This window comes from Caloenas nicobarica, chromosome 2 (genome assembly GCF_036013445.1).
Source record: "Caloenas nicobarica isolate bCalNic1 chromosome 2, bCalNic1.hap1, whole genome shotgun sequence".
Classification (NCBI taxonomy): domain Eukaryota; kingdom Metazoa; phylum Chordata; class Aves; order Columbiformes; family Columbidae; genus Caloenas; species Caloenas nicobarica.
Genome location: NC_088246.1, coordinates 17,727,617 through 17,755,004, shown reverse-complemented (window position 1 = coordinate 17,755,004; position 27,388 = coordinate 17,727,617). Strand labels below are relative to the sequence as shown.

General features: G+C 37.2%; 1 protein-coding gene across 1 annotated transcript in view; it reads right to left on the bottom strand.

Annotated features, from left to right (window-relative positions):
- The window catches only part of ODAD2 (outer dynein arm docking complex subunit 2), an 83,985-nt gene extending 57,563 nt beyond the window's left edge, over positions 1-26,422 (bottom strand). Inside the window, 9 exon segments of the mRNA XM_065629660.1 lie at positions 15,783-15,927; positions 16,130-16,266; positions 17,994-18,218; positions 21,068-21,184; positions 22,207-22,343; positions 22,791-22,897; positions 23,473-23,668; positions 24,954-25,111; positions 26,199-26,422. Of these exon segments, the coding sequence (XP_065485732.1) occupies positions 15,783-15,927; positions 16,130-16,266; positions 17,994-18,218; positions 21,068-21,184; positions 22,207-22,343; positions 22,791-22,897; positions 23,473-23,668; positions 24,954-25,111; positions 26,199-26,422 (1,446 nt within the window).
- Positions 26,423-27,388: the final 966 nt, after the last annotated feature.

Sequence of the window (27,388 nt, the reverse complement as noted above, 5' to 3'; positions counted from 1 at the left end):
TTTGAAATCCTATATGCTGGATGCAAAATAAACTCTACTGGCAGATCAACAATCAATTTTAAGTCTTGAAATTAAAAACAGATTTAGTTTAAAATGTGCCTCTTTTTCTATATGGTGGTATAACATATTCACAAAGTAAAAAACAGTATCACTGCTACACTATCAGTAAAATATCTTCTGTGTCATTTATGGGTACTGTCTCTATTGTGATACTCGGCGCTCACAACTGAGTATTACAGAACTCTACAGAATGTGTAGCGCAGCTTGTCTTTCTTTTGCTTTTATTTTTGAGGTGTTTAACAGACCACTTTTATAATACTTATAATAATGTGGAGATTAAAACTTTTAGTTAAAACTTTTAATGTACATATACAAAGGCAGCTGGTTTAGATTATGATAAGACTGTATATAAATTTGGTATCTGTGAGTCCAATCTCACCTTCTGTGATGGGAGAAAGAAAAATATCTCTATGAGACCTGCCTCATAAAATTTCTCCATTACAGTAGGGCAGAGTGTGGAACCTGTCTTTAAATTCTTTCCACAACTGAAAAGGGCATTTTAGGAATGGTGAAATACACAGCGGTATCATACAAAGATTGCTGAATTATCTTTTCACTCTTAAAAATGTAAATCAAGATGTAATGTAAAAAAGAACATTAGCCCAGCTAGTTTGACTGCCTTCATAACATAGGTCATGCAGTTTTCATCCATTTATTTTTGTGTACCACAAATAATTAGCATTTGACTAACACATACTTTGCAGCTGTCTGGGGCATGATTTTTGTCTTGACATAAAGATGTCAAAAAATGGGAAATCTAAAGGCTGTTAAAAAAATGATCTTGCCTGACTTCACCACTTTTTTTCAATAGGTTTTGAAAATCTGGACACCAGAACGAGACTCACTGCTTCAAAAATCAGTCTTACCAGCACTGTATAACAACCGTATAACCTTACTTCCCTAAGCCTGCTCCCTGCTCTCGAATATGAAAAAGCACATTCATTGCCTTTCCCACAGAAGCACTGAGCAACTGTTCAGTTGTTTGCATTCTAACTTCTACAATTTTTAGAGTAACTGTTTCCAGAAGACAGCCTCTCACTGTACAGGCATGTTCTGAGCTTCGTGTTCTCATCTATTAATTTTGCACCTGGGCATCATGAAGCACATTTGATCTGGAGACACCATGCCAAGCAATTCAGATCGGCCTTTGTGAGCCTGTCCTGTTACTCCACCTACTTTACCATTTCTGATTTTCAAGAGTGACTTCATATTCACAGCCCAAACTCTGACAAAACTGTTGAATAGTGCAAGGTTTAATCACCACTATACTCGAAACATACTTATTTGGTGAGGTTTCTCCAAATATGACTGTATGCATCAGTCAGTCCATTCTGAATGCACAGCAAGGTGCGAGATGCATAAACTTCTGGCTGCATCCAGGCCTCCTTTTCACTGGCTTGTTCAGCATCCTATCTGTCTTCACTTTGAAAACCTCAGGCCTTCAGAAATTCTTCCTCAGGATCTCACGGAATGCTGGACACTGCTTCTGAAGTATTCAAGTACCTTCTGACACCTTCTGGCAGAAACACATTCAAAACCAACATGCCTCTTCCTTGCCCCACTGCTCAAAGATCTCAAGTTATGGTAGCTCCTCAACAATAGAACACGGTAGAAAGTAGCTACCTACTTAATTGTTGGTGGTAGTGTTTGCTAAAATTAGTATTTAAGGCTTCTTAAGCCACAAGAGAGTTCCAGAATTAGCTACAGGGATGTATTTTAATACCTTTCAGCATATCACTTTTTTTATCTGCAAGTTTGTTAAATGACTTTTACAGTGAAAAGAACTGGCAAAGATGGCTTCATGCTTATTTTGCAGTCATTACCTTCTAAAGCAGCTGAAATCATCTTGATTCCAAACATAAGTCAGTGCAGTTTGAAGGCTGGTTGCGCAGGACGTTGCACAGGTACAATAACGTTTTTAAATGGCAATGTATCAAATAGCAATTAAATAAAGTTAGTAGGAGGTCAGAAATTAATCCATTGTTGTTATGCAAATACAGGAAACCAAGAAGGCATGATGTAATGGGAAAGAAGGGAAGCGGAAGTTCAGAAAAGTCATCACAGTGCCTTAAAAAATACAAGAGTACAAAAGCAAAAATTTCATTGAGGGTGAAGAATGGGACATGTAGAAAGAGATTAATCAGGCAAACAGAGCATACAGAGAGTGAGAACAAGACCAAGTAACTAAGAATGAAAATTAAAGAATAACACAAACATGTAAAGACACAAACAAAATACATCTACCAAGGGACACACACGTTGCAACCATCATTTTGTTTGATACTTCTGTAGTAGTCAAGAGGAAGAAAACTGTCAGTTGACAGCAAGCTTTCGACAAACGTAACCAAGCAAGCTAAAAGCACTAATCGGTCTTTTTTATGCATTAGTCTTTACTATGCCCTAGTAACGTATACTTAATGTCAATGATGATGTAATGAACACTCTGCTTATGCCAAGGACACAGAAAACTTAGATATCTTCATACTAGCTGAGCTTCATGGAATCCACTTTACGGTACTGAGAGAACTGGCTGATGCCAAAGACATTAATTTGCAGAACTACAGATAAAAATCTGGCGTTAATGGAACAGAACATAGGTATTACCTATCAATATCACATTGCTTTCAGAAAAAAAGATCAAACTTTACAGAGAGCCTTATAACCAGATTTGTAACCTGTAAGATACAAGAAATTATCCTTCTTCAGTTCAGCACTCATAAAACCACAGTTTAAGTACTACATCCATTCTAGGTATCATACTTCAAAAAAGATACTGACCAACTTAATGCAGACCAGAGCAGGATAGCAAAATATCTCTAAAGTATGATCTACACAGAAAAACTGAAGGAACTGGAGCTGTTTACTCTAGAGACGAAGAGAAGAAGGTGGTGGTTTAAAGAACACAATTATCTGTCCTCCAGGTCCATTGTGGGTAAGACAAGAAATGACAGGGTTAAATGACATCAGGGCTGATTTATGCTAGGTATTAGAAAAACTTTTTAATGGCAATAATATTTGAATTTTGGCATATATTGCTTTCAGCAGTTATGAAATTTCCATCACAGGGAAGAAAAGTTAGAGAAATATTTGTCCAGAAGACACACAAAGAATTGATGCTGTTTTGGAGGCAAGCAGATGGAGTAAATGACCTCCTGAATTCTGCTCTAGTCGTATTTTTTTTTATTTATTGTGAACTTTTATGACCATGACATTTTTGAAATATTAAGTTTCTTATTAGATATTTCCTTCTCTTCTTAAAAAAAAAAAAGATCCATAACAAATAATAAGATCATACATACAGATAACAGATAATTATACAGGCTTAAGATTTGAATATCACATGTCCCATCCTAATTAAAACCCTTCCTAGTGAATACAAAGCTTTAAATTTTGAAACTATGATCTCATTTCAGTAGGCTAGGAAAGAAAGATACAAAATTTCCTCTAGAGTCATCTCTGGAAAGGGTAAACTCCATTAAAGTTTTTGCAGCTGGCCTGCCAGCAGGCAGAAACATCAGCTTTGCAGATAGCTGAGACTGTGCAGGAGCTGTACAGGAGACTTACAGAATATTTAACCTGGCACAGTCCACTTAATGTGCCGCTTTGACTGCAGCAGGGACCTGTATCGGAGGTTGGAACTGTCACAACTGACACTAGAGACAGGACAGGTTTATGAGAAAGGCACCAAAGCTGGACTCAGGTATCCGTGCTCCTGGAGCCCTTGGACAAAATTCCCACTGCTACTGGCCAGAGGCGTTTTCCCAGTAACGTTGTTCCCCGCTTTCAACTGACACCTAAAGGCATTATTGGAGTGCAAATAATAGAAGTACTAACAAGACTATAAAGATGATGATTCTAAATGTGTTGCCCAATTTGTAGTAAAATGCACACACATACATAGAAAAATATAAACTTTTCAGTGAAGTTATAGAGCATTTCACTTTCCTGAGAGAAAGAAAGATTAAGAAATTAAAAATATATAGCTTTGGGCTTACAAACATCTCTCTAAATATGCAACCTATGTGGAGTTTTTTTATTAAATTATTTAATTTGCATGTCGATTTAGAGTGAATATGATTGAGTGTAACCAGAAAATGAAATATTGTTTTACTATGAATGGCAATGTCAGGATTTTTTTTTCTGTTTATACCTATGGCTGAAATATATTTTGCCATAGTAAAAGTTAATTTTATTTACTGTACTAAGTCAATTCTGGACAGATACCTCAATGTGCATGTCTGTGGATGTATGCCTATGACTAAGTAACAGGAAAGAAAACTGCTTTTTGTGGGCAGTTTTGTCATTCTTATATATAATAATACCCTAGTTTTGATCTTGAGTATGTACAATCTGAATGGCAGTTACAATATTCTTGACAATATTAAGACTGAACATACAAAATGGGTGTATTTTCAAACATACTGAACAAGCAAAATAGTTTTATGTGATATCCAAAAGCAAGTAGGTGAAAATACAGAAAACTTTATGTTGTTATACTAGAAATTATTTAATTAAAATTCATTAATGGAATTAAAAAAACTCCTACAACACACACATTGTTTAAGTAGAATCCCAGGCCAAAATATTATTAAAATACTGCCATTTTTTATAAAATGAGAAAGCAAAAATAAGTAGTAAAGTATAAAACAGGATTCTTCATTTACACCTTTGTGACTTTTTGATTTTCTGTTGAACTTAACTCTCTCAAATCACAGACCATTTTGTAATTTTCTGCTGGAAAATACTTCAAAATTTAAATAAATTTTTATAAAACTTAATGAAAGAGTGAGTATTGCAGTGTAATATGTATAATATGTTTCAGCAAAGCAATTTTTCTGTGCTAGTGAACCTCTAAACACTCTGAGTTATGTTTTGGTTTAAATACTAGTTCAAATTTTTCATTTCAGTTTATAAAACATACAAGCTGCAACTTGTTAAGAGATGAGTTATGGACAAGTATAACTGAGTTATGGAATAATTCCCTGCCCCATTTCCTGAATCTTCCGGCGTTCTTTGGCTACAGCCTGGCAGTATGTAAACCATACAGATTAATATAACTAAAGCCAGTGGAAAATCACAGGCATCTCAAAATCACAAAATCCAAACGGTCACATTGGACTAAAACACTGCACAGAAGCTGCACGGTTTAAGTTGCAGATTAATACCTTGACCCTGACCCTTCACAGTGGCAGAAGTGACATATATGTTATGACCCAGACACAGTGAGTTTAAATTGTCACCATATTTTATGAAATTGAAAAGAAATGAGTTTCCAAACAAAAGAATAAATCTGTTATTTTGCGAGTGAGCCAGAAGGTTTTCTTAGGCAACTGCTGATTCCCTCTTGAAAACTCTCCCAAGACCTGTACCCATTCTGTTAGTTTTCCTTCGCTGATTCATAGTAATTGGATTCTACTATAGAAGAGGTAAGAGTCAATGTAGTTCATGTGCAAACATATGAACTTTTACTTCATTGGACTAGGAACAGTAGAATGTTTTTCTCGGTAACTTCTCAAACCTCAAACTTGGAGAGAAGTGAAATGCTGACCCAAAAAATACAGAAAACCTGGCCAAAGTAATATATGATATCTTAACAGTGCAAGTCTATCTTTTTCTCATTTGTGAAATTTTCGGTTCAGGAGTATATTTGTTCCCCAGTCGCATATGGACAATTTTGTAAAGACAATGGACCACAATCTTTTCAATCCTAGATAAATTTGGAGAGAAAAATAAAAAGATTGTAATGTGCACAACAAACCCACAATCCCACTGTGACTTCCAGATCAGATCACTACAACAGATGTTAATTGTGGATTTAATCTAATTGATCCATCAGAAACTACTGTTACTGCAAAATGTCACCGTTCAGGAGAACGTGTGAGCACCGAGGTCAGCTCTGAGTTTTAGCTCTGGCTTAGGTTTCAGTTACCACAGGCCACCTGTAGTGCCTTTGGTAACCACAGCAGAGTTCAGACTCCAGCTCATCTGGCAAAGTGCCTTGAAGTAACTGTATTTACAGAGTAAGTCTTAGATTGTCTCCAACTCGCACCACAGTCTCCCAATAACACTCCAGCATGAATGAACTCAGCTTCAGCAACCATCCTAGATTTCCTCTGCCCACCATGATATGACCTTTTAGCACACACAAAATGCTTTACTTAATGCACAAAACTTCTATCATTCTTTGAAAGAGAATGGTACTTCTTGGTACCATCTTATCTCTCCAGCAGTACAAGTATCTGGATACTCTGTGTCCTGAATAAGGCTGGCTATGGACCTGAAAACCTCTGCAAGGCCAGCAAAGAGCCTTTTATCAAGTTCAAGGGAATCAGGCCATGGTATTCAGGACTAACATTATTCAATCTAAAACTGCTGCAGTCCTATAGTGTCCTGTTGCAAGTGGGCTATCTCCTTAAATTTAAGTATTTTATGCCAGTCACCTGCAAACATTTTTATATATATATATATATAGGCTTCCACCTGATGTTAGTCTTTATCCACCTTCTTTCCTCCCTTTCCGCCTTCAGTCTCTGGCTGAAGTCATACATGATACTATACAAATCACAAGCTGTTGAAGCAAACTCAGCCTGCAGTAATCCTTCAATGGCCTTCAAAAGGTCCCTTTGACATTTGGGGCTCATGGTGTCCTTAGGCAATGCTTCTCTCCCAATTCCCTCCCAACCCATAAAGACGCCCTTTATGCTGCCTATGCAATCTCCCTCCTACAGGATACCAACTAGCTAAAAGACACCGACTGAACAAAAAATATTCTTTCAGAAAAACTGCTAAATATGGGTAAATTTGTTTTGCAATAAAAAACAAAAACCAAGCTCTCAGATGCATTTGTGCAGATAGGTGAGAACAGCTAGTTGGGCTAATATAGACCAAAGAAAGCCAAGATATAAACTTAAAAGTGATTCTTGGGTAAAGAGAACAAAAATGCTGTTTCTCATAGAACATTGAGTAACATAGATTTATATGATTCCTCAAAGAAAGGACATAGGTATGCTTTAGTGACCAGAAGGCAGGTAACATCCTTTGCACCTGTGAAGAAATCATTGGATTTTTTACATTGATTTTCTGATTGCTCAGACAACATCAATCTCAGTCAGCGATCACAAAAACTGCACGCTGTTGTCTTCTGGGGCAGCTAATTCTTGGAAATTCCTTCCAGATGTTAATTTACCCCCTCTTTGTTCACCAACATAGTATCAGAAGAACCGTCAAAAAAATGCAAGGATACTTCGTAGCCCACTCCCTGAAGAGCTCCAAAGGCAGCGCAGCACACGGTGAAAAGGTAAAGAGCTGTGCAAAGCCAGTAGGTCTGGTCTACTGAAACACTTCTGAAGAACCAGAAACAAGACAAACCTATAGGATACTTGATCACATACTTATTGTCTGTGTAAATAAAGCTCAAGCACAGTCACCAAGCTGGCAAGGCCATAGTGAAAGCATAGGTATCTAGTAGATGCTCATAAATTAATTCTCCCATTAACTGAGGACTGCCAATTCTAATGCTGTTACCAAAAAGGCTGATCTTTACAAAGTACTCCAAGAAAGCCAGAAAGCATGAAAACTCCTATTTCCAAATACATAAAGAATCTGGAGTAAGAGTAGGCCTTCAAAAGACTAATTCACAATAAATTCACTGATGATTTCAAATGCACAAGACGGTGGGGATGGAAGTCATCTGTCTAAATTCACACATCTACAGCCGTCCTACATTCCTGATAATTAAGACCAAGTCATCTATCTCCATCCTACATTCCTGTTAATTGAGATCAAGTCAACAATGAAGTTGAAAATGTGATCCATCTCATTCTGCATTAAATGCTTAAAATATCAGATGAATCACATCCTAAAAGTGACTATTTTTTCCACTCATCATGAAGGTAGCCCACTAACTCTGTTTACATTTAGAGCTAGGTAAGATGAATCCCAGTCTAGGTATTGCATTTTAAGTCTTGGCACTAGGGCAAGGATACAGCTCTGCCTTTGGCCACTTCAGATGAAGAAAATAAAGCATATATATTTTTTTAAAGGAACATGCAGAAAATAGCAGGAAATGAGGATTAAATAAGAAAGAAAAAAGGGTCTAGGATTAAATAATTTAAAAAAAAAAACCCTACACAAAAAGCACTACTGTTTTTTAATGTAACATTGATACTAGTAAATCCTGACTGCAGAGTTGGAGATGTGACATGGGCTGCACATAATACTGACCTTGTGTGACAGTGTCAGACCTGCCTAAGCAATTTTGATTTTGCACAGCATTTGGCTCACAAAGAGAATAAAAGCCTTAATATGTTATTAAGGCTATTTTATTTTTATGGATCCAACTTGTTTGTGAAACCAGTGGAAGTAAAACTGTGGAGAAAATTTAATGAGGTTAAACTAGGAAGGACCTGTGCCTGTATAGGCTGCTGGAGAGCCAGCATGCTGCTGAAGTTTCATACACACTGAGCTGACAGAAAAGACAGAATGATTTGAAACCAGCCAAAAAAGATTCTGCAAGAAAAACAAAATGACTCCAATAGTTTATTAAAAGCTAGGAGAAAAATGTTCTCTGGAGAAATAAAACAAACTTAAAAACTGATCTCAGTGAGAGAACAAGAAAAACAAATATAGATGAAGCATAGGTATGCCTCTTCAATAACTGGGTGTATAGTAAGCTGCAACTAAATTAAACCTAGATCCAATGTGGAACACTTCAAGCCAATGAAGAATGCTGTTCTCACTTCTTAAAATTCTTGGTAGCCTTCAGACACAATCATATTCTAATTCTTTAGGAAAGCCAACAATGTGAATACCTACTTCATGACTATAACGCTGTATGTCAGACTGAGACAGCTGTGGCAGTTTAAAATTATTTTAGAGGTTCAGTAGTTACAGTATCAAAACAGTAGTTCATTAATTTCATTACCTGTTTTTACAACAGAACACAATCCTGCAGAAAGAGAAAAATCAAACATCAGTTATTTTACATTCTTTCCTTCAGCCCTTAGTTTTTGACATACCATCTTTTCTTGCTTGCTTTTTTGGTTGTGTGTTTTTTGGTGGTGGTTGGGGTTTTTTGCTTTATTTATGTATTTCTATCTTGTCTTTTATCTCATCAGCTATGAAATTCTAAGGAATAGGTGACCCTCAGAACATTAATTAAACCCCCACTACACAGAAATTCAGAGTTGGTGTTAATGGTCAAAAATCAACCAGCTGTTATGAATTTTATGTGTCTCTTGTGATGAGGAATGATTGTTTGCACAGTATTTTGAGGAGAGAGCTATGCAAGTGCTTCAGAGTTGCCAATTATAATAATAATTTGAGAGTTCACCATTTGCCAGTATTTCCTACCCAGTAAATTTATCGTAAAAAGATTTCTTTTTCATGATCGGCACTAGCTAACTTGTTAAAAAAACCATATCTTAACTACAAAATCCAGTTTTCCCACATTTTTACTTCCCTCCCGCCCCCCTTTTTTTTCAGTAATCACATTCGTTGCTGAAATTTGAAAATAAAATCTTGGCTAACACTTGAAGATGGGAACAAGAGATGTTCATGAACAGCAGAGAAGAGAGTGGTACGAAGGCTGACAGGTTTGCCATGGCTCACAGGTGAGCCAAACACATGCCTGGAAACACTAGCAGGTGGCACATGATTATGGCTCATACACTTGGTATTTTCTGAAAAATAAGTCTACCGCTTAGCCAAACTACAGCAAAATTAATTTTTCATCTTGATCTTTCAGTTCAGTTGAATAAGCTTCTTCACATGACCCCACCATATACTTTCATAACTGAAAAGATTTATTGTTAGATACTGTACTAATAAGGTCATGTAAATGATCTGCAAAGTTGGTCAGTCCTGGAAAAATGCATTACGCAGTGGCAAAATTATTTTATATACAAAAATATTTTATATGCACTTATATAAGCTTATTTTGTATTTAATAGCTAAAATATAATCTCATGCGATTCTTTCTAAAGTGATACTATAAACAAAACCCAGTTAACTCTTATCTACAGATTGTGGAAAAAATAATATGCAATTCATTTCCTACACAGATTAGATACTTCTACTTCTGCTATTAGATTCTAATATTTGTATCTATTCCACATCTACAGCAAGATTGCAAGATTACAGATAAATTTCTTTGCTAATTTTGCAAAACAATAATTTCTAAGTTGGTTACATATCTGACCCAGTTTATAACTTCTATGTTAATCATCTAAGTATCCAGTTATAGTTGTAAAGTTCTACTGAACAGTAACTCTTTCTGGGAAAACAGAAGCAGAGTCAAGAAACAGAGAGTTAGTTCCTAAGAATTTGTATCTGCAGTTCTCTCTGCAGTTTGTTGTTCAGGAATACCCATTAACACCAGAGGTTTTAGACTTTTTCTATGACTACCACAAAACTTTTGAGCAGTATTGCAATGTGTAAAACAAGTAAACAGACAATTGCTGCTTTAGTGGGTACACTGCAACACTATTTCTTCTTGTCTTACAAAAATTAAAATTACTTTCTGTGTAGTTTCACTTTAAATAAATTAGTATTTGAAGACCCATTTTACTCCTTAGGCTAATATGTTCATGTCTCTTTTAAGGTTCTGCATGTTAGAATAAAACAGAGTTACTCTTCTGCTAATCCCAAAATACAATCAATTTCTTAATCCATGTATAGTTTATGAGGCTGATTTAATTTTTTATAAAGACCACTAGTGTAATTTTAACAATTTGGAATATTTCCAGTGCTGTTATTACTAAAGAAAGCTATGCTTTTCCATTATTGAATTAATAAATACTCTGTCTATCCTCTATTTCACACAAATTTTGAGAAAAATCTACAAGCCACATCAATGTCTTCGCAAGTGCCATAAATTTATAATTGATTCATATAAAAGAGTTGCTGTATACACCATCTGTTAAACTACAGGAGAGCTGAAACCGCTACACAATTTTCATTTACACAAGAAAGGAGTAATTTATTTTGAAAGGCTGGATGTTTTCTATCACAAATTTTATGAGGAAGATGTCTTTTTCAGCTATCTAAAACCTTAGACTTCATACATGACAAGTCTCATCTTAGAAATAAACTGTGACTGAGTTTATATTAATGCATCACAGGGAAGTGTGCAAGCAGTTGCTGTCCGTCTTCTTCCCCTCCAAGCAGAGAAATGTCACATTGCAATCCCTGCATATGAAGTGCAAAAGAACTACCCCCCCCCAAAAAAAACCCCTGCCATTCAAGATTTGGTCCTCAAATGTTCTGAAATAGGCTCCCTGTTTCTGTAATAGTTTGGACCTTCCTTGTCCACGTTCCTACCCTTCATGCACACATGGACTTCCTGCAGCCTAGTTTGCCCCAAGCCCCTCAATTCCAACCTCCAGATGTCTCCCTGTCTTTTCCTGGGGAATAAAACTATCCCATTCTGTTATCACCAATACCTACATGAACCTCTCATTTCATACCCTGCATCTTAACTCCTGGCAGAGCCTCCCAGCATCATTTCACTGTTTGTTTCATTTTTGCATTTCTAAACTGTACTTTTCCTTCCCATGTACAAATAACTCAGCTGGGGATCCCCTATTCCTTCCTGCAAGTCAACACAGAGCTGCATTTCCCTAACTGATAAACTTGAGCTTTTGGAGAAGAGGAAATAAACTGCCTGCAGTGCAGCAGCCACACTACATCCTCCTGGCTCAGCTCTGCTCACACTGCAAAGGAGAAGCAGAAGTGATGGGCAGCAGGTTTTGCCAGCCAACACTCACTGCAACACATGCACTGGAAGAACTAGACCCATGACTTTGATCTCTTAAGACTTTCATTTCCTTGACGCAATTGCCTAGAAATAAGTGAAGACTTTTAGAGTGAGTTGGAGAGAAAGAAAAGGGAAGAGGCAAAGACCAGAAGGAACATTCCTGTACATTCCTACCTCCCTGGTCTGTTTGCCATCTTTATGTAATGTAAGCCCAATACGGAGGGGCCTCCTGCCAGCTACAGAAATTCTGCTTGAATGCAGCAAACTTCCAAAGGTCCTGCCAAAATGCAGCTGTGGAGCAGACCTGAATACACCCAGTGTATCCTGCAGTTCCTTCAACCTTTTCCTTGTCCAGTGAATGAGACTTCACTGAGTCATGTGCCAGAGATCTTCCCTTCCCAGCCGTCCACTGCTGTGCAGCACCAGGGCACACAGGCACCCAGGTCAAGGCCACGCTCGAGGCACATCCTCCCAGCTCCTGTGTGGCACCGTGGCCTCTCCCGAGCTCCTGGGCCTGGCACAAGATGCAAACAGCTGGGGAGAGACAGCAAGTTTGTCCACCTATGACTCCAAAGTAGAAAAGAAGCACGATCCTGTTCTGGGAATGAGGTCATTTGAACTAGACTAATTCAAAATATATCTGAAATTAGTGGGTATTTTACATGAAGTGTGAGATTTGATTCGTTTCACTAGTGTACCCCTGAAATACAGCCAAAGGTAGAATGACTTTCCAGGTAAGAAACTGAAGGGAGAATTCTATAACTGCCATGGTCCTGCAGAACTCTATCCAGAGCTTGCCCTGGCATAGGCATACATATAAATCACACTCTTACAGAGAACCAAAACCAAGTAGAACAAGAGTTTAAGGGATTAAAGATTTATTCTGGAGATTGAAATTATTCCTGGTGCAGTCACCAGCCCCAATTCATCCCTCAACATCTCAATTTTATCTTAGAACTGGCACTAATCAGTACTCAAAGGCAGGCACCACAAAGCATTTTGCCCAGCTCTCACTTTTTTTCTTTTTTTTTTTTTTTCCAGTGAATAGCCCCAGCTCTGCCACAAAGAAGATTCTGCATTTCTACCTGATGTTCCCCATTTCTATTAAAAAAAAAAAATTGTAAAATGTGACCCCTTCACCCTATTCCTAAAATTTGTCACATGCTAAATGTAATCCTTCCTCTAGAAATCTAGTACTTTAGAAGCACTACTTTAATGAATAATATGAAATCTGAAGCAGGCTCTCCTGAGTGAAACTCACTATTACAAACATCAACAGAGCACTTCATTCCAGTTTTATCTACTCAAGCCCCAAAAGATGCCTAACACAATGCCATTACCAAGCTCCCTGATCTATCTTTCCTGCCCGCTCTTACGTTGGTGAGGAGACATTGGCAAGAGCACACACGCTCTATCTTCTGTTTCGCAGCGCTGGGAAGCTGGAAGGTGGGACCCGGCGCCAGACCACAGCTGCAGCTGCTTCCCAGTGGAGCAATTCCAACATGGCTGCTCTTTCCCAGAAAGGAGGGGGAACGGAGAAGGGCAAAAAGTCAGGAGGGAATTTCCCCTGCACTGGAATTTTCTCTCCATGAAGAGGTACACAAATACAGAGCCTACAGGCACGATTTACAGGATCTAGCAAGTTTACTTTACATGGGAAATAACTGTCTTTTTTAAATGACAATCTAACATTGGTATAAAAACTAGGTATCTTTCAGGTTTATGGAAGTTTCGTGATTACAAACTGACCTTCTATAGAGTCTTGCGATTCACATCTACATTAGCAGGCATTCAAAAAATGGTTGCACCTACAAATTATTATATTTTCTAAGTTGGTATCTCAAAGATCTATTATTTTAGCCATTTTATTAAACATTTAAGATGCGCAAATAATGTATACAACCTTTGAAGACACACGAGCCCTCCAAAATTTGTGCTCCTACATAAATTTGCTTGTAGATACTTAAATATTGCAGTCATAAATTTATGTTCTCTTATGTTGCATGTGTCATGAACACTTGCCTACATGAACAACAAGAATGCCAAAAAATCTCCTAAGTCTGGCCAGAAGCGCAGTATTTATACTTGAATTAAAATTAATTCCATGTGCAAGCTAAAGTAGCACTCCATCAATAAAACATTTCAACCACTGTCTGTGGTATGGCACTGAGGCATCTCTTTTCAGCTTTATCGGACACTAGGGATTTCTTGCTTTACGTAGCTAAGAATCAACGGAGAAGTATTTTATGTATATCTTAAAGTACTTTCTTTAATTTATACCTCATTTAAATAACTATTGGAAGACTAGAGTGTGCATGAATAGATAAACAAGTATACATTTGAATTTTCATAACCAAACTTTTTCATACGATGGAATTTTGTATTATAAATACTTCTTAGTAGGTCCTCACAATTTGGTCAAAAATGCTCCCCTTTATTTCTCTCGTTCTAAGCCATTACGTAATTTTGCTTGTTGACAGCTGGAACAAAATATACTCACTTCTAAAAGAGAGGACCATGAAAAATATATTTTCTGAAATGCCATTCTCACTCTTTATTGAGAATGGTTTCATGCAAGTGTAGATACATTTCAGTATTCAATTAAGTCCAATACTAAAATCTAAACATGACTATAAGAAGGATCTAGAGACAAAAGGGAGTTTGAAAATTATGTAACCAGGAGAGAAAAATCATGTTGCTAAAAAGGGTGGTCCATAAATGGGCCAATGGAAAGATTTCTGGGAATTTGTCAACAGTCATGAATTTCACATATCCTCTCCAGGAGGACATTGGGTCTTTACTAAAAGTAATTAGGATTATTTCTCTGAGCTCTCAAAAAAGTACGAAGAGGTGTTTCCCTAGACAGATGGAAGCAAGCTATTAGCAAAATGAAAGACTTGAAAACAGCACCTTGAACTGTAATTCATGCAAATAGTATTGTGTAAAATATATATATAGCGTGTTCAGCATTAGGGGATAGCTGAGCAAGTTACATGCTGAATGTTATACCAGATTACACTTGCCAAGGTTTATTTTAGCATAGCCAAAATGACAAGAACATAAGAGGTCCAACCTAGAAAAGATGAGGCACAAAGAATTGCAGGGAGACTTGTATTGTTTATGCTTTTCTGTGTCTCTGGCTACAGCTGCAAGCACAGGTCCCACATACAAGAACTGAGCACAAGCACTGTGAGTGCACTGAAAACTGCATAAAAGACACAGTTACTCTTCTACAATGGTTAAAGGACTGGAAGGAGCCAAAGCCCGGCTTACTCCTCACAAATATTTCTGCTGTACCAAATACCAGCACGATCATTTTATCAGTCGGATGTGTATACTCCGTAGCTGTACTCAAAAAAACCAAATAAACCAGCGCTTTTATTAGTAACTTACAGTACATAAATTCCAGTACAAACTTGTAAAGGAATTTCTCCTGAGGGAAAAACATAATTAGTTTTAGAGTTTTCCAGAATAGTAGAGGGTTGTTGGGTTTTTTTATGTGTTTCAGACACACACAGAACTCTAAACATCTATATTTACAGGTTCCAAAAGATTTTCAACAAGTCTGTGTAAAAAACTTTTTGTTGTTGTTGTTTTAGAAGATGCCTGTTTATCATACATTTTCTTGTCCACTAACAGCATCTATCCAGACACAAGACCGCGCTAGAATTACTTCAGTCGTGCATTAATCATAGTTGATGAAAGACTTTAGGCAAGTATTCAGTTTTAATAAAAACTCTTGAAAGTTATATCCACATAAAGAAATATCTTGGAAAGTCTCACCCAAAAAGCCAAACAGAAACCCAATAATTAATAAAGAAACTATACCATCTTAACTTTTAAATAACACTGAACAGATGGTTTAATCTAAGGGTCTATATAAGCCAAAAATAGCAGATAAAAAAAATGCAGGAGAAATGGATGCATGATAGGAAAGTCCACAGTTCCAGGATTTGAACATACTAACCTTTAAATATTTTGCAAGTTTCTGAATTCCCCAGTATTCTGCTGGCAAATCGGTGTTTCCTTCCTGACGACGTACAGGCTGTTCTTCATCTTCATCAGTCTCTGAAGAACTTCCACTAACATCTTCAGACATGCCTGATGTTTTACTAAACAAACAGCATCACTCATTTTAAACAGCTATAAACTAATAGGAACAAGCATGTTTTAAACAGCTATGACAACACTTCCTAATAACAGAATTCGAAAAATTTAATTGACATTACCAAATAATAAGTACAGTGATAATTACTGTAGATATGGAGGATAAAAATTTAAAAAATTGAAGGAAGAAAAATAAATAACCCATACCGTTTTGAAGCTGGTTGTATTCTAACAGATTCAGTAGAAATGCAACTGACTTTCTTTTTGGTTTTTGGAGTCACGGTACTACTTCTCCCTTCTTCTACTTCAGTGCCTTTTTTTGTGGCCTTGTCACTTAAATGTTTCTTTTTATTAAAAAAAAAAAACATATATATACATAGAACGAAAAGGCTATGGTTGGACACATATTATGTTAGTACATACGAGCATATGAACCTACACAATACATGTCATTAAAAAGAAAGTATGCTGTGTCTTAACTGACTAATTTTCCTCTAATAAAATAGTGGAATATTAGAAAAATTACATTAAGCTGACCTGTATGTGATACAAGGACAGAGAATGAGTATATGCAGACAGGCCACAGGTCCATTTCTCCTAGGGTACCATCTCAAACCATGACTAATAGTAGCTACCTAGGTAACAGCAGAACAATGGAAGAACACAGAAACTATTCTTCCCAGAATATTCTTCAGCAAACTGTGACTCAGGGAACTCGTGATTGTCCTTGCACTAACAGTTTTGGATAGACTGTTTTTCGATGAATGTGTCTGGCTGCTTTTTGAACTCACATATGGACAAATGGCCTCTACCATCCTGCAGCAAAGAATTTCAGAGGTTAGACATCTGTCGTATGAAGAAGTCTTTCCCTTTGTTCTGAACTGGTCTCACTGGCTCATTTTCATTTGATGCCTTTTATTACTGTATTAGAACAGAAGTGACTATCTGTTCCCTATTTACCATCTCCAGTCATCATTTTTTATAGCTGTCATATTGTCCCCCAGTCATCTTTTTTCCAGGCAGAAGAGTTCTAGTCTGCCTAGTTCTTCCACACACTGAGCTGTTCCATTGCTTTGGTCATGCTGAATACAGGATGAAATCTTGCTTTCCTCATATTCCAAGAAGACTCCTAGTCCTAGCTGAGCACAATCTCTGGGGCTTTTTTGTCCCTGCTTTACAATGTTGCGAAAATAAAATGTCCTTTCAAGCCTGGACTAGTCATACTATCACAGTCACAACAATAAAAGAGAATACTACTCATGATTACAGCCAATTTCACTACATCTAGACTCTAATAATGACTGTGGAAAAAGATAAGCTCTTGTCCCTGGAAAACCACACTTTTGAACTGATGGCTGTAGGTCACATCCAAAATATCTTAAAATGTTTCTTACAACTTGTCAAATTGGCAGACTTGAGAAGGTACTGACTTTTTTTTGTAGGATGGCAATCAAAGCCTTTCCTTCAGATATCATTCTTCCTCTATTAACACAAAATCAGGAAACATGAAATTAGAACAGAGTTCTGATTTCAGAAGACAAATCCAACAATATTCAATATGTGTATCTTCTATTTTGGGGTGTCCAAACTTTGAGATAATCTCATTAGTGAAGATGGTTGCTAAGCAGAGCTAGAAAAGTGGCTCATATCCTATGAAATCATTAAAACTTGGTATTATAAGAGTCACTCAGACTTTCCATCCTGGATCTCTTTTGCCTTCCTCAGATAGTGTGGTTTAGATTAGATTGTCTACTCTGTCTTGCTTAAAAGTGCATTTTACATCAAAAATATTGTAACATCACAGTCCTAGAGGACCAGTACTGCAGATGGTTCCAAGATATTTCCCTGCCTTGCTGTGGAAATGACATAATGTTATCAAAGTTGTTGCATGACAGAAGAAAAATGAGAAACCTCTTTGGTAGTCTATACTCTCTTCTTAGAAATTAAGATGCAGTATATTTTGTTTTATTGCTCCTAACTTAAGGTAATAATGTAAACCTACAACATGTAGTCCAATCACTAGCCCTGTTTGGAGAGATCTACAGGAAAATCCAATTAGAAAGGTAACTACTTATCTGTGGGAAGCAGAAAGCCCAGTATTCTTCCACTTCGTAGATGGCTCTAATTTCTTCTTGTCATTGGATCTCCTTCTTGCTGCAGAACTTTTCACTTTCTCATGTACATTCTTTTCTGTGAAATCATGAAGGTTCTGGGATTGGCCAGAGACCTCAGCATCAACTACTTCCCTACGCTGATAATCCTTCTCATTTGTTGGTTCTTTAAAAAAATTATATTCCTAATAAAAGAAGGAGACCTGGTTTGTCAGTCATATTGCTATATGAATAATGCATACTAAAATAATAAGTTATAAGCACAATTCCAGGATGCTGTGCTTAAAAATTGTACGTATTAAATGTAGAATTACATTATAAGCAAAAAACCAAATTGCTATTATATGAAATAATGAAACATGAATCTAGAAAGTAGCTGTTACCATGTGCAAATTAAAGTTTTTGAAATAAATGAACTAGCTAAATTTGGAACTTCCTGAACATGCTCGTATACTGGGTGTTGTTCAATTTCAACTATGTTAAATAATCTGTGACACAAGCACTTTTATAGAACCTAATTCCAAATGAGTTTTAAGATCTAGAATCACGAAGTCAGTCATTATGCTTTCAACTGATCATTTCCATAAAAACTATTTCCCTGCATAAAGGATTTACAAAAAATTGCCACAAAAAATAAAGAACATAAATCTGAAAATACGCTGTAATAAACTGATAGACTTCAGTTCCAAGTAATTTCATTTGATATAGTTTAGAATGAATATAAACACATTCCATTTCAGTTTTTTCATCTTCTGTCTCTCAGAACAAAACATTGTTGAACAAGTTACATACAAGAATGGAGCTGAGCGGCACCTACCAATCCTTCAGCTGTCTGTGTCTAGTACCGTGGCCGATCAAAAATAACCAGAACAGAAAGGACTCTTGTCAACTCTTATTCTCTATTGGAAAGTATTCAATTTTTACAGGAAAGTCAGCATACGATCATTACTTCTTATTATTATTGCAGCTGTCACTACCAGATAGGTGAAGACATTCCTTTATGAATTTGATTCAAGGCAGTTTTAAGGAGACGGTCACAGTGTGGTCTGTTTTCGACTCATCCCTGATGTGAATCGGCTGTTCTGGGCTTGCTGACCCAACTGTCTGATCATAAACTAACTCATGCTAATTCTCTCATTCTGAAAATGTACTCTAGACAGGACAATTTAACACATGATAAACTAGACAAATCGCAAGGGAATTGATGCTGCAGCTTGACCAGCTAAGCACATGTTAAAAAGTGTTTCCTATAGCACTATCTGCCAACACAGCAATTCCAAATGCTAGCTTAAACAAGGCCAAGAAGATATTATAAAAGTTAATTGGTTTTGCAATATATGCGCACATAATCAGCTTTTTGAAGCTTCCCTCTCCTCAGAAAATAAATCAGAACTATTTCCAGCCACAATTTATTTCATGTAGGCAGCTTTGGAAATACAGCTTTTCTCTGCTTTTCTGAGTTCTAGAGTAGAGAAGATTTTCCCTCAAATAAAAATGCTCTGCAGCTCTACAGTATTAACTTGTTTAAATTTTAGTTTTACTATGCAGAGTGTGCTAAACCAGCTCTTCAGCAAGGCAATACGATACGATATTCCTAAACCAGTAAAATGGTATAATTTATACCATTCAGCACAAACTTATTTACACAGCCAGGGAATACTGAGTGATTTATATAATGATTGCAGGAAAATAGGATAAACTCTATTTATTTACTTACTCTTATTAAATAAGTATACACATTTCTTTAATAACTACAGTATCTTTATAACAGCAGAAAAACAGTAAAGAAAGGTATATTATCTCTATTACCAATATTAACATTAATCTGTATTAACATTTAGGACTAGAACTGTAAAAAATATTAAAACACTACCACATTTTACTTTTCATGACCACCAAACGAAAACAAATCACTTTGAAAATACATTAAACCAGTAATTATGTCTAAAAAATTCATATATTGCCATGTTTATGAAATGTAAACCCATAAGTAGATACAACATTAAAAAAATACTAGGGGATAACCAAAACACATTTTGGAACATATTGCACTTTCAAACAGAACAACTTACAAATTTAATTCCATCATTGTTAATACAAGCCACTGTATTTATGTGTACAAATTGAAATGCTCTGTTCTTTCAGAACTGTCAAATATCTCTATATCAAAAAAAAAAAAAAAATCAGCCCTACATCTGAGAAAATCAGAACTAAATGATAAGGCAATTTCCCTGTTAATTACTTCCTTCTTGCTAAGCAACTAAAATTGCATATAAATGACCACAATAAAACTTTTGACAGCCTTTAGCATGTAATGAATTTTACCACCAAATTATTAATCTCTTATAACCACACTAGAACCCTGAAAAAAGATTTTTTATCAGGAATGATGAAACAACTAAAACTGTAGTGGCACTGTGTGATTCTACCTAATGTAGAGCTCTAAATAAAAGCCAAAACACTTGCATTTTACAGTGGCTGAAGCAACATGTAGTGTGTAAGCTGGATGCTTAACCCACAGCTCTGATATTTAAATCAGGCAGTTCTTGTAAAAAAGTTGGGCTATTATTTATATTTGGGTTACAAAGAATGAAGATAAAAATGTAAGTGGTTTTGATCACAGAAAAATATTGTCATAAAAAGTTGACCTTTTCCGCAAAGAGATCATATTTTCCTGCTTTAACATTTCCAGTGCTCCATAAAGAATAACACCAAAAGATGAGCAAAACTTTTTATGCTAAATTAGAAGCTGACCTCACGTGTTGGATCAAACTTCATGATAAGGTAAGAGAGAACGATACATGACAGTGCATTATTTGCTATTTATGAAAGGAACATATTTAGTAGAAACTGAAACAAATCCAAAGAAAAATAATAAATGTATTTGAGAGTCTTTAAAATTCTTCATTTAATCATAGATTTATCTTTGATAAAGAACATAAACATTCAGCCAGGTCTATAATGCAATTCTTGCCAAGGTACTATGTACATTTGTACAAAGCAGAATATACACCCAATATCAGTAAATACATACCTGCTTAGCCATATTTTCTACAAATCGAGGTGATCTCTCCCTTAAAAATGTGACAATATCTTTATATACATCACTTTTTCTTTCATAGTCAATGTCATCTTCACCCTCTAACTGACCCTTAAAAAGAATAAATTTAAAATTATTAATAGTGTTGCTTTACACAGGTAGTTTAATCTGCATAATAAAATAGTGCTAAAGAGAACAGAGGTCATACTGTAATGAATTAGGTACAGAAGTCTTATGCTCAGCAGAGTCCACCAAACTTCAATAATGCTTTGTAAAGATGCATGGATCATCCTCATGAAGCCCAACAGATAATAAAGATCTTACAAAGAATTCTGCAAGTAATTACTATCAGTTACTTGTACTGTGTGTAGTCCCACTGAAAAGAATTTATGGGTTATGGCAAACAACCAAGTAAATATGAGCTTCCAGTGCAGTATGGCAGATGTCTAAAAGGATCAGAAAATAATGTGACCTGACTAGCCTCATCTTTATGAGCTTCATCTATTAAAAACATGCTAAGTCAAAATTTCCCTGGATTTTTTATCTCTGAGGAAATCACTTTATGGAGTTAAGCCTGACAGACATCTGTCTCCAAAATAAATGTAAGAGTTCTGGTTACTGCTTAACACACATAAGGGACAATTATGCCTAAATAAAACCTATCTGTAAGGAAAGAGGCAACCAAAATGAAAAATAGAAGAGAGAGATAATTTCACATAAGCTTCCACTGAAAGGAGAAAGAAAAGACAAAAAAAAAAAAAGACAAAAGCAAGCTACATTAGTCACACACAATAATAGTATACTTCAGATGAAGAGCCATGAGGCACTAGAGATGCATCCAGTCCCACACTAACTTTAAACGGCAACAGTGTGAAGGACTGTTAGGGCACGCTTAAAGACTAAGCACTGCTAGCGAAGGGTGCAGAATACACTCCTAGCATAAAAATTATAGAACAAGCACTCAAAACATATGGGAAAACTAGCATACATTTACTGCTGTCTCCTCCTTCTGTACCAATAAACTAGCTCTGCAGGTCTTACAGCCTCAATACCACTACCCCAAACCTGATGGATTTTTGATTTTAGCACATGAAAATATTCATTACTCCATGGTATCCTTTATTATTACTTACTCCATTTAAAAACACTCCTGCTGTGCTGCAAGTGATATACAAAGGATCAGTGTCATGTGGTTTGATGACTAAATAACAAATTTCTCCATGCACTTGTCTCCAGGGAGGAGCTCGGCATCCATTAGAGAACACGTAATCTGTAAGCAATTAGCCTTAGTGTTTTTATCCAGTTTAAAAGTAGTTTTTAATAGTTATGCTTGATGATTAATATAACATGTATACAAATCAAATTCCCAAAACAATACTCTTAAGAATTCACACTGTTAGGAATTAATCATGCAAAGCTCTGTGACCTGTAGCCCAATCCAACCAAGAACTGCAACTGTGCTTAGCGCTTTTCGGGACCAGGGACTCAGTTCACTTCCTCTGCTTCCCCTGAAGATATTCATATAATTGGAGATTATTTCCATAAGCAAAGGCTGAAGAACAGCATTCCATATCTAAAAATACTTTTTATTTTACTTTATAACTTTAAAGTAGAAATAAACACTTTAATTACTGAAATTAATTTAGCAAATTTCACACAGAAGTCAAGTACTTTAATAAAGGGTATATGTGAACATGAGATATGATCAGATCTGAACCTGATGTATACTCCAGTGATTCCAGTACTGTATATTCTCCTTTCCCAGAGAAATTCTTGAGAAGATTCACTTCATTATTTACTGCAGCTGGATTTAGTCTGACATCTCTGCAATTAAAAGAAAATTGTCCAAAATGTATTCATCAAAAGGATGTACTCAGAGAAATGAAGAGAGACTATTACACGATTTTTTCTTTTACATTGAGTCTTAATAGTAGCAACCAAAATCTGGAAACGGGCTATCTTCCATTGCTTTTCTCAATTTTATCTGTTAGTTTAGTGAAATTTTAGTTTATAGCTAATATGAAGTCCTTGTAACTACAAAACAGACTCAATGTAACACTTAATATGCTTCCATGAAGAAATAAACATTTCCTTGAAAATATTTAACTGTAACTTTGTTTTTTGTACAAATGACTTCCATTCGCTAGCAAAATGCAAAACATATGCAATAAAAAAACCCACACTCGCAGGCACACACTTGCATACCCACACCTACAGCAAAATCTTCAGAAAAAAAAAAAGCTTTTTCAATAACTTAGTGAACAGGGTAAGTTATTTCAATAAATTTCTTTATGTCACACCAAAAGCACATGTTGTGGGTTGAAACCAATCTGATTTAACAATAAAAAAAAAAAAATGTACTGTCTGCCATGCTTAGCTTTCATTTGAAATGCACTTACTGTGAAATGTGTTTCAAAGAACTATTAAGCAGTTGCAAATCCAGCTGACGAAGAAGAATAAAGATTTTCATTTTCATCTCTGTTTCAGGGCCATCATCTTTTTTCACTTTGTCAAGTAAGCGCAGCATGGACATATCTTCTCCTTCAACAGTCCCATATTCAGGGCCAAGAATTTTCACTATAGGATCTCTGTTAGCTGTAAACATTAAACAGAATAATATCATGTGATACTATGTTAAAAATTATTAGGGAAAAAACTACTTTTAATCTCAACTGCTGAATAATTTTTATGCTATTTACAGTAAGAACTTTAACAACGTGCAGTTATTCATCAAATATTACTGTATGATGTACCTTTCTTATTCCTCTGTTGTAATTTGAAATGCACTTTCAAAACTATTAAAACATTAAGAACAAAAATATATTTTTTGTAACAAAACTACTATTCACAATAAAGATTAAGATTTATTCAACCAAGAGGTGAATATCAAATACTTCCCTTTATCAACAGCCTCCTTTCCAGAAAATATGCCCAGCTGATTACCAAAACAGGAAATCAGTGGGTTTAACTCACTGAAAAGCGATCATTTTGGAAATATGATTTAGTGTTAAACGAAATCTTTAAAGTTTTCTAGCAGCATTCCCAATGGCCCCATCACTTCCTCAGCTATGCCAGCTGTTCCTTTTGGTAAACAGTGACATAACTGCACGCAAATGGGTTTTACAAAAACATCTGCAAATGAAGTCTGTGCATCTGTGAACACCTCTGCATGACACCTTGTCCATATTATTCTTCCCTATTATTCATTGTTGATCACTGTCAGTGATGGGACTCTGGATTAGATGAATCTGAAGTTTGATCCAGTATGAGCATTTATATTTTAGTATTGCAGATGCAATTTCTACTAAAATTACCAAAGAATATTTCTGATCTCTTCTACCTCCAATGAGAGGAGGATATCCACTTTAGTATATCAAGGATCTTCTTGTCAGTTTGAAAATCTAGGACTTGAATATGACACAGTAAAAGCACTCAAACCTGTATTTTAAAAGCCATTGTGAGCATATCAGTTTTTCTCTGGCTATTTTTTAAGGATGTAACATCTTAAAATAGGATGAAACTACAAACATAGGGAAAACTGCTATTAGCCTCCAATATGACATTCTTCTTCAGAAATGTAAACCTACTGTCTGTTGCAATAGCTGGAGTATCTCAGTATACATGATTTTGTATATGAGATTCAACAGTTTGAACTTTATTCAAGATTTCTCTGTTATTGATTTCTGTGAAAATAAAAGAAGAAATAGAAACTTAATTAATTTCTGGATCAGCACCTTTAGCTACCTTCATAAATCAACACCTTCTCATATACTTAAAATGAAGGCATGCCTTTCGTTCTTCACCTTTCTTAAACATAAATTGAAGGAGAAGATAGGCTTTTTAAGAGAGAGGAAAGATGAAAAAAAAGAAGAAAGGAAACCTTCAAGGCATGCCTGTGCTTCCTTTAAGCTTTTTTCCACAGCAATTTGTAGCAAATGGGACAGCTGGTCAAAACTGCAAACTCTGAGAGTTGATTCCGTGAGGAGAAGCAATGGTTGGTCATCTTTACCTTTGGCTTCAGATTGAACGGTTGCTCCACTAAAAAAATTAAATTATACCTTTTTAAAATAAGAACAGCAAATTTTAGAAAATAATCTTGAATGTTATTCAAGCTTCCCATGATAAAGCATATACAATGTATTTAAACTGTATTTCAGAAAACTTCTGAGGTAAACCAATTCATTCAAATCAGCAGGTGGATGTGCTCAAAGTAGGTAGGGACCCTGTGGAGAACCTGCACTGGAGCTGGCTCCTGGCAGGACCTGTGGCCCCATGGAGAGGAGCCCACGCTGGAGCAGGTTTGCTGGCAGAACTTGTGACTACAGGGGATCCACGCTGGAGCAGCTGCAGCCTGAGGGAAGGACCCAGGTTGGAGAAGTCTGTGGAGGACTGTCTCCTGTGGAAGGACCCCACACTGCAGGTGAGGGAAAAAAGTGAGCAGGAAGGAGCATCAGAGACAATGCATAACAAACTGACCAGAACACTCATTCCCCACCCCCCTGTGCTGCTCAGGGGTGAGGAGGCAGAGAAAATCGGGGGTGAAGTTGAGCTCCGGAAGAAGGGAGGAGCTGGGGAAAGGTGGTTTTAGATTTGTTTTTATTTTTCATTATCCTACTCTGATGTTTGATTGGCAATAAATAAATTTCCATGAGTCAAGTCTGGTTTGTCCATGATAGTAACAGGCAAGTGATCTCCCTGTCCTTATTTTGACCCATGAGCCTTTCATTGTATTTTTCTCCCCTGTCCAGCTGAGGAGAGTGAGTGATAGAGCAGCTTTGGTGGACACTTGGTAGCCAGTCAAGGTCAAGCCACGACACAGGAGCCACTCCTAACACTAACAGAAGTCACAGGGTTGATCACTGTCAGCCACATATTGTAAAAAGTCTTCGGAAATGACAATGCAAGTTGTATAAATCACTAACTAAGCTGGTCTGTATCACACCAAGACATAATACTCTCAAACTTTAAAAAAACCCCTATGAATTTGAACTCAAAATTTCCAGTATATATCAATAAAACCCTCACCCATTTCAGCTTCCCATATACACTAATGCTTTATGTTAAATGACCACAGGTTTGCTTCATAGTTCACCTTCAACATTTCAAAACACACATTCGCACTTACTTGATCTCATAACCCTCTCCAAATACTGAACAGCTCAGTTGCGTTTTCCACTCAAGGGGCTCTCTGAAGACAAATGCTGCTTCCTGAGGATGTCTAGTGTTAAAGTCCTCCGTAAACTTAATAATTTGATTTAAAAGAGATTCATTCAAAGGGGTGATTTCGAGCGTGCCCGTTCCAGAACCAGCAGCAGTCCACTGAGCTGCTCTTGCCAACGCCGCTCCCATGGTCTCAGCTCGTATCAGAGGGGACACTTCAGCAAAGAAACAGAGAATGACCAAATGGTAAACGCAATACGCTGTGGATGCTATCATTTGAAATAAACTTATCTAGGCATGACTGGAGTCTTTTAACTCATTAAAAACCCTGAAGCGGGAAAGGGAGAATTGAGGATGACAACTTGCAAATTTTAAAGAAATGAAGAAATTGCTTTTTTAAATCTTAATTAAATTCTGGCACTATTGCAAACGCAGGGAGCTGACAGCAGAATGCCTCTGTTGTGGCTGTAACCAAAGGCTCCCAGGTTCTCCTACTAAAGTTGATGCCATGTTAAAAAAAGTATGTGCGGGTAGACAGACACATACAACTCCCAGAAATGACGCCCCCCGACACTTCTTCAAAAGGAGGAAAAAGGGGGTGTCAGACCTGCCCGTCCAGCCTGGAGAGGCCGAGAGCCGCCGCAGGAGAGGGGCGCGGGGAGGCCTCGGCCCTGCGGAGCGCCCGGCGCGGCGCCGGCCCCCGGGCGGGCCTGGGCCAGCGGCTGCGTCAGGGCCAGCGGCTGCGTCAGGGCTGCCGTGCGGGGCGCGACGGATCCTGGAGCCCCGCGGCTGTGTGCAGGCCCGCTGCGGCCCATGGAGCCCGGCGGGTGGACGCCCCTCACCGCCCGCCCTCATACCTTGCCCCGGCTGAGCTGAGCCGCGCCGGACGCCGCTTTCGCCGCTCGGGCTGGCCGAGGCCGGCGGCGTTGCTATGGGGACGGGCCCGCGGCGGCGGCCGTTAGCGGGAGAAGCGGGTAAACGCAAGCGGCGCCCCGGGCCGCCGCCTCCCGCGACGTGCGGCCTGCCGGGAGCAGGTGCGGGCCGGGGTGTGGGAGCAGGGCGGTGGAGTGGGGGAAGCTGGGATAAAGGGGTCGGGGCTTTCTCCTTGGAAGGTAGGAGAAGCTGTTTTTAAAATAACTTAAAAGGTCGTAAGTT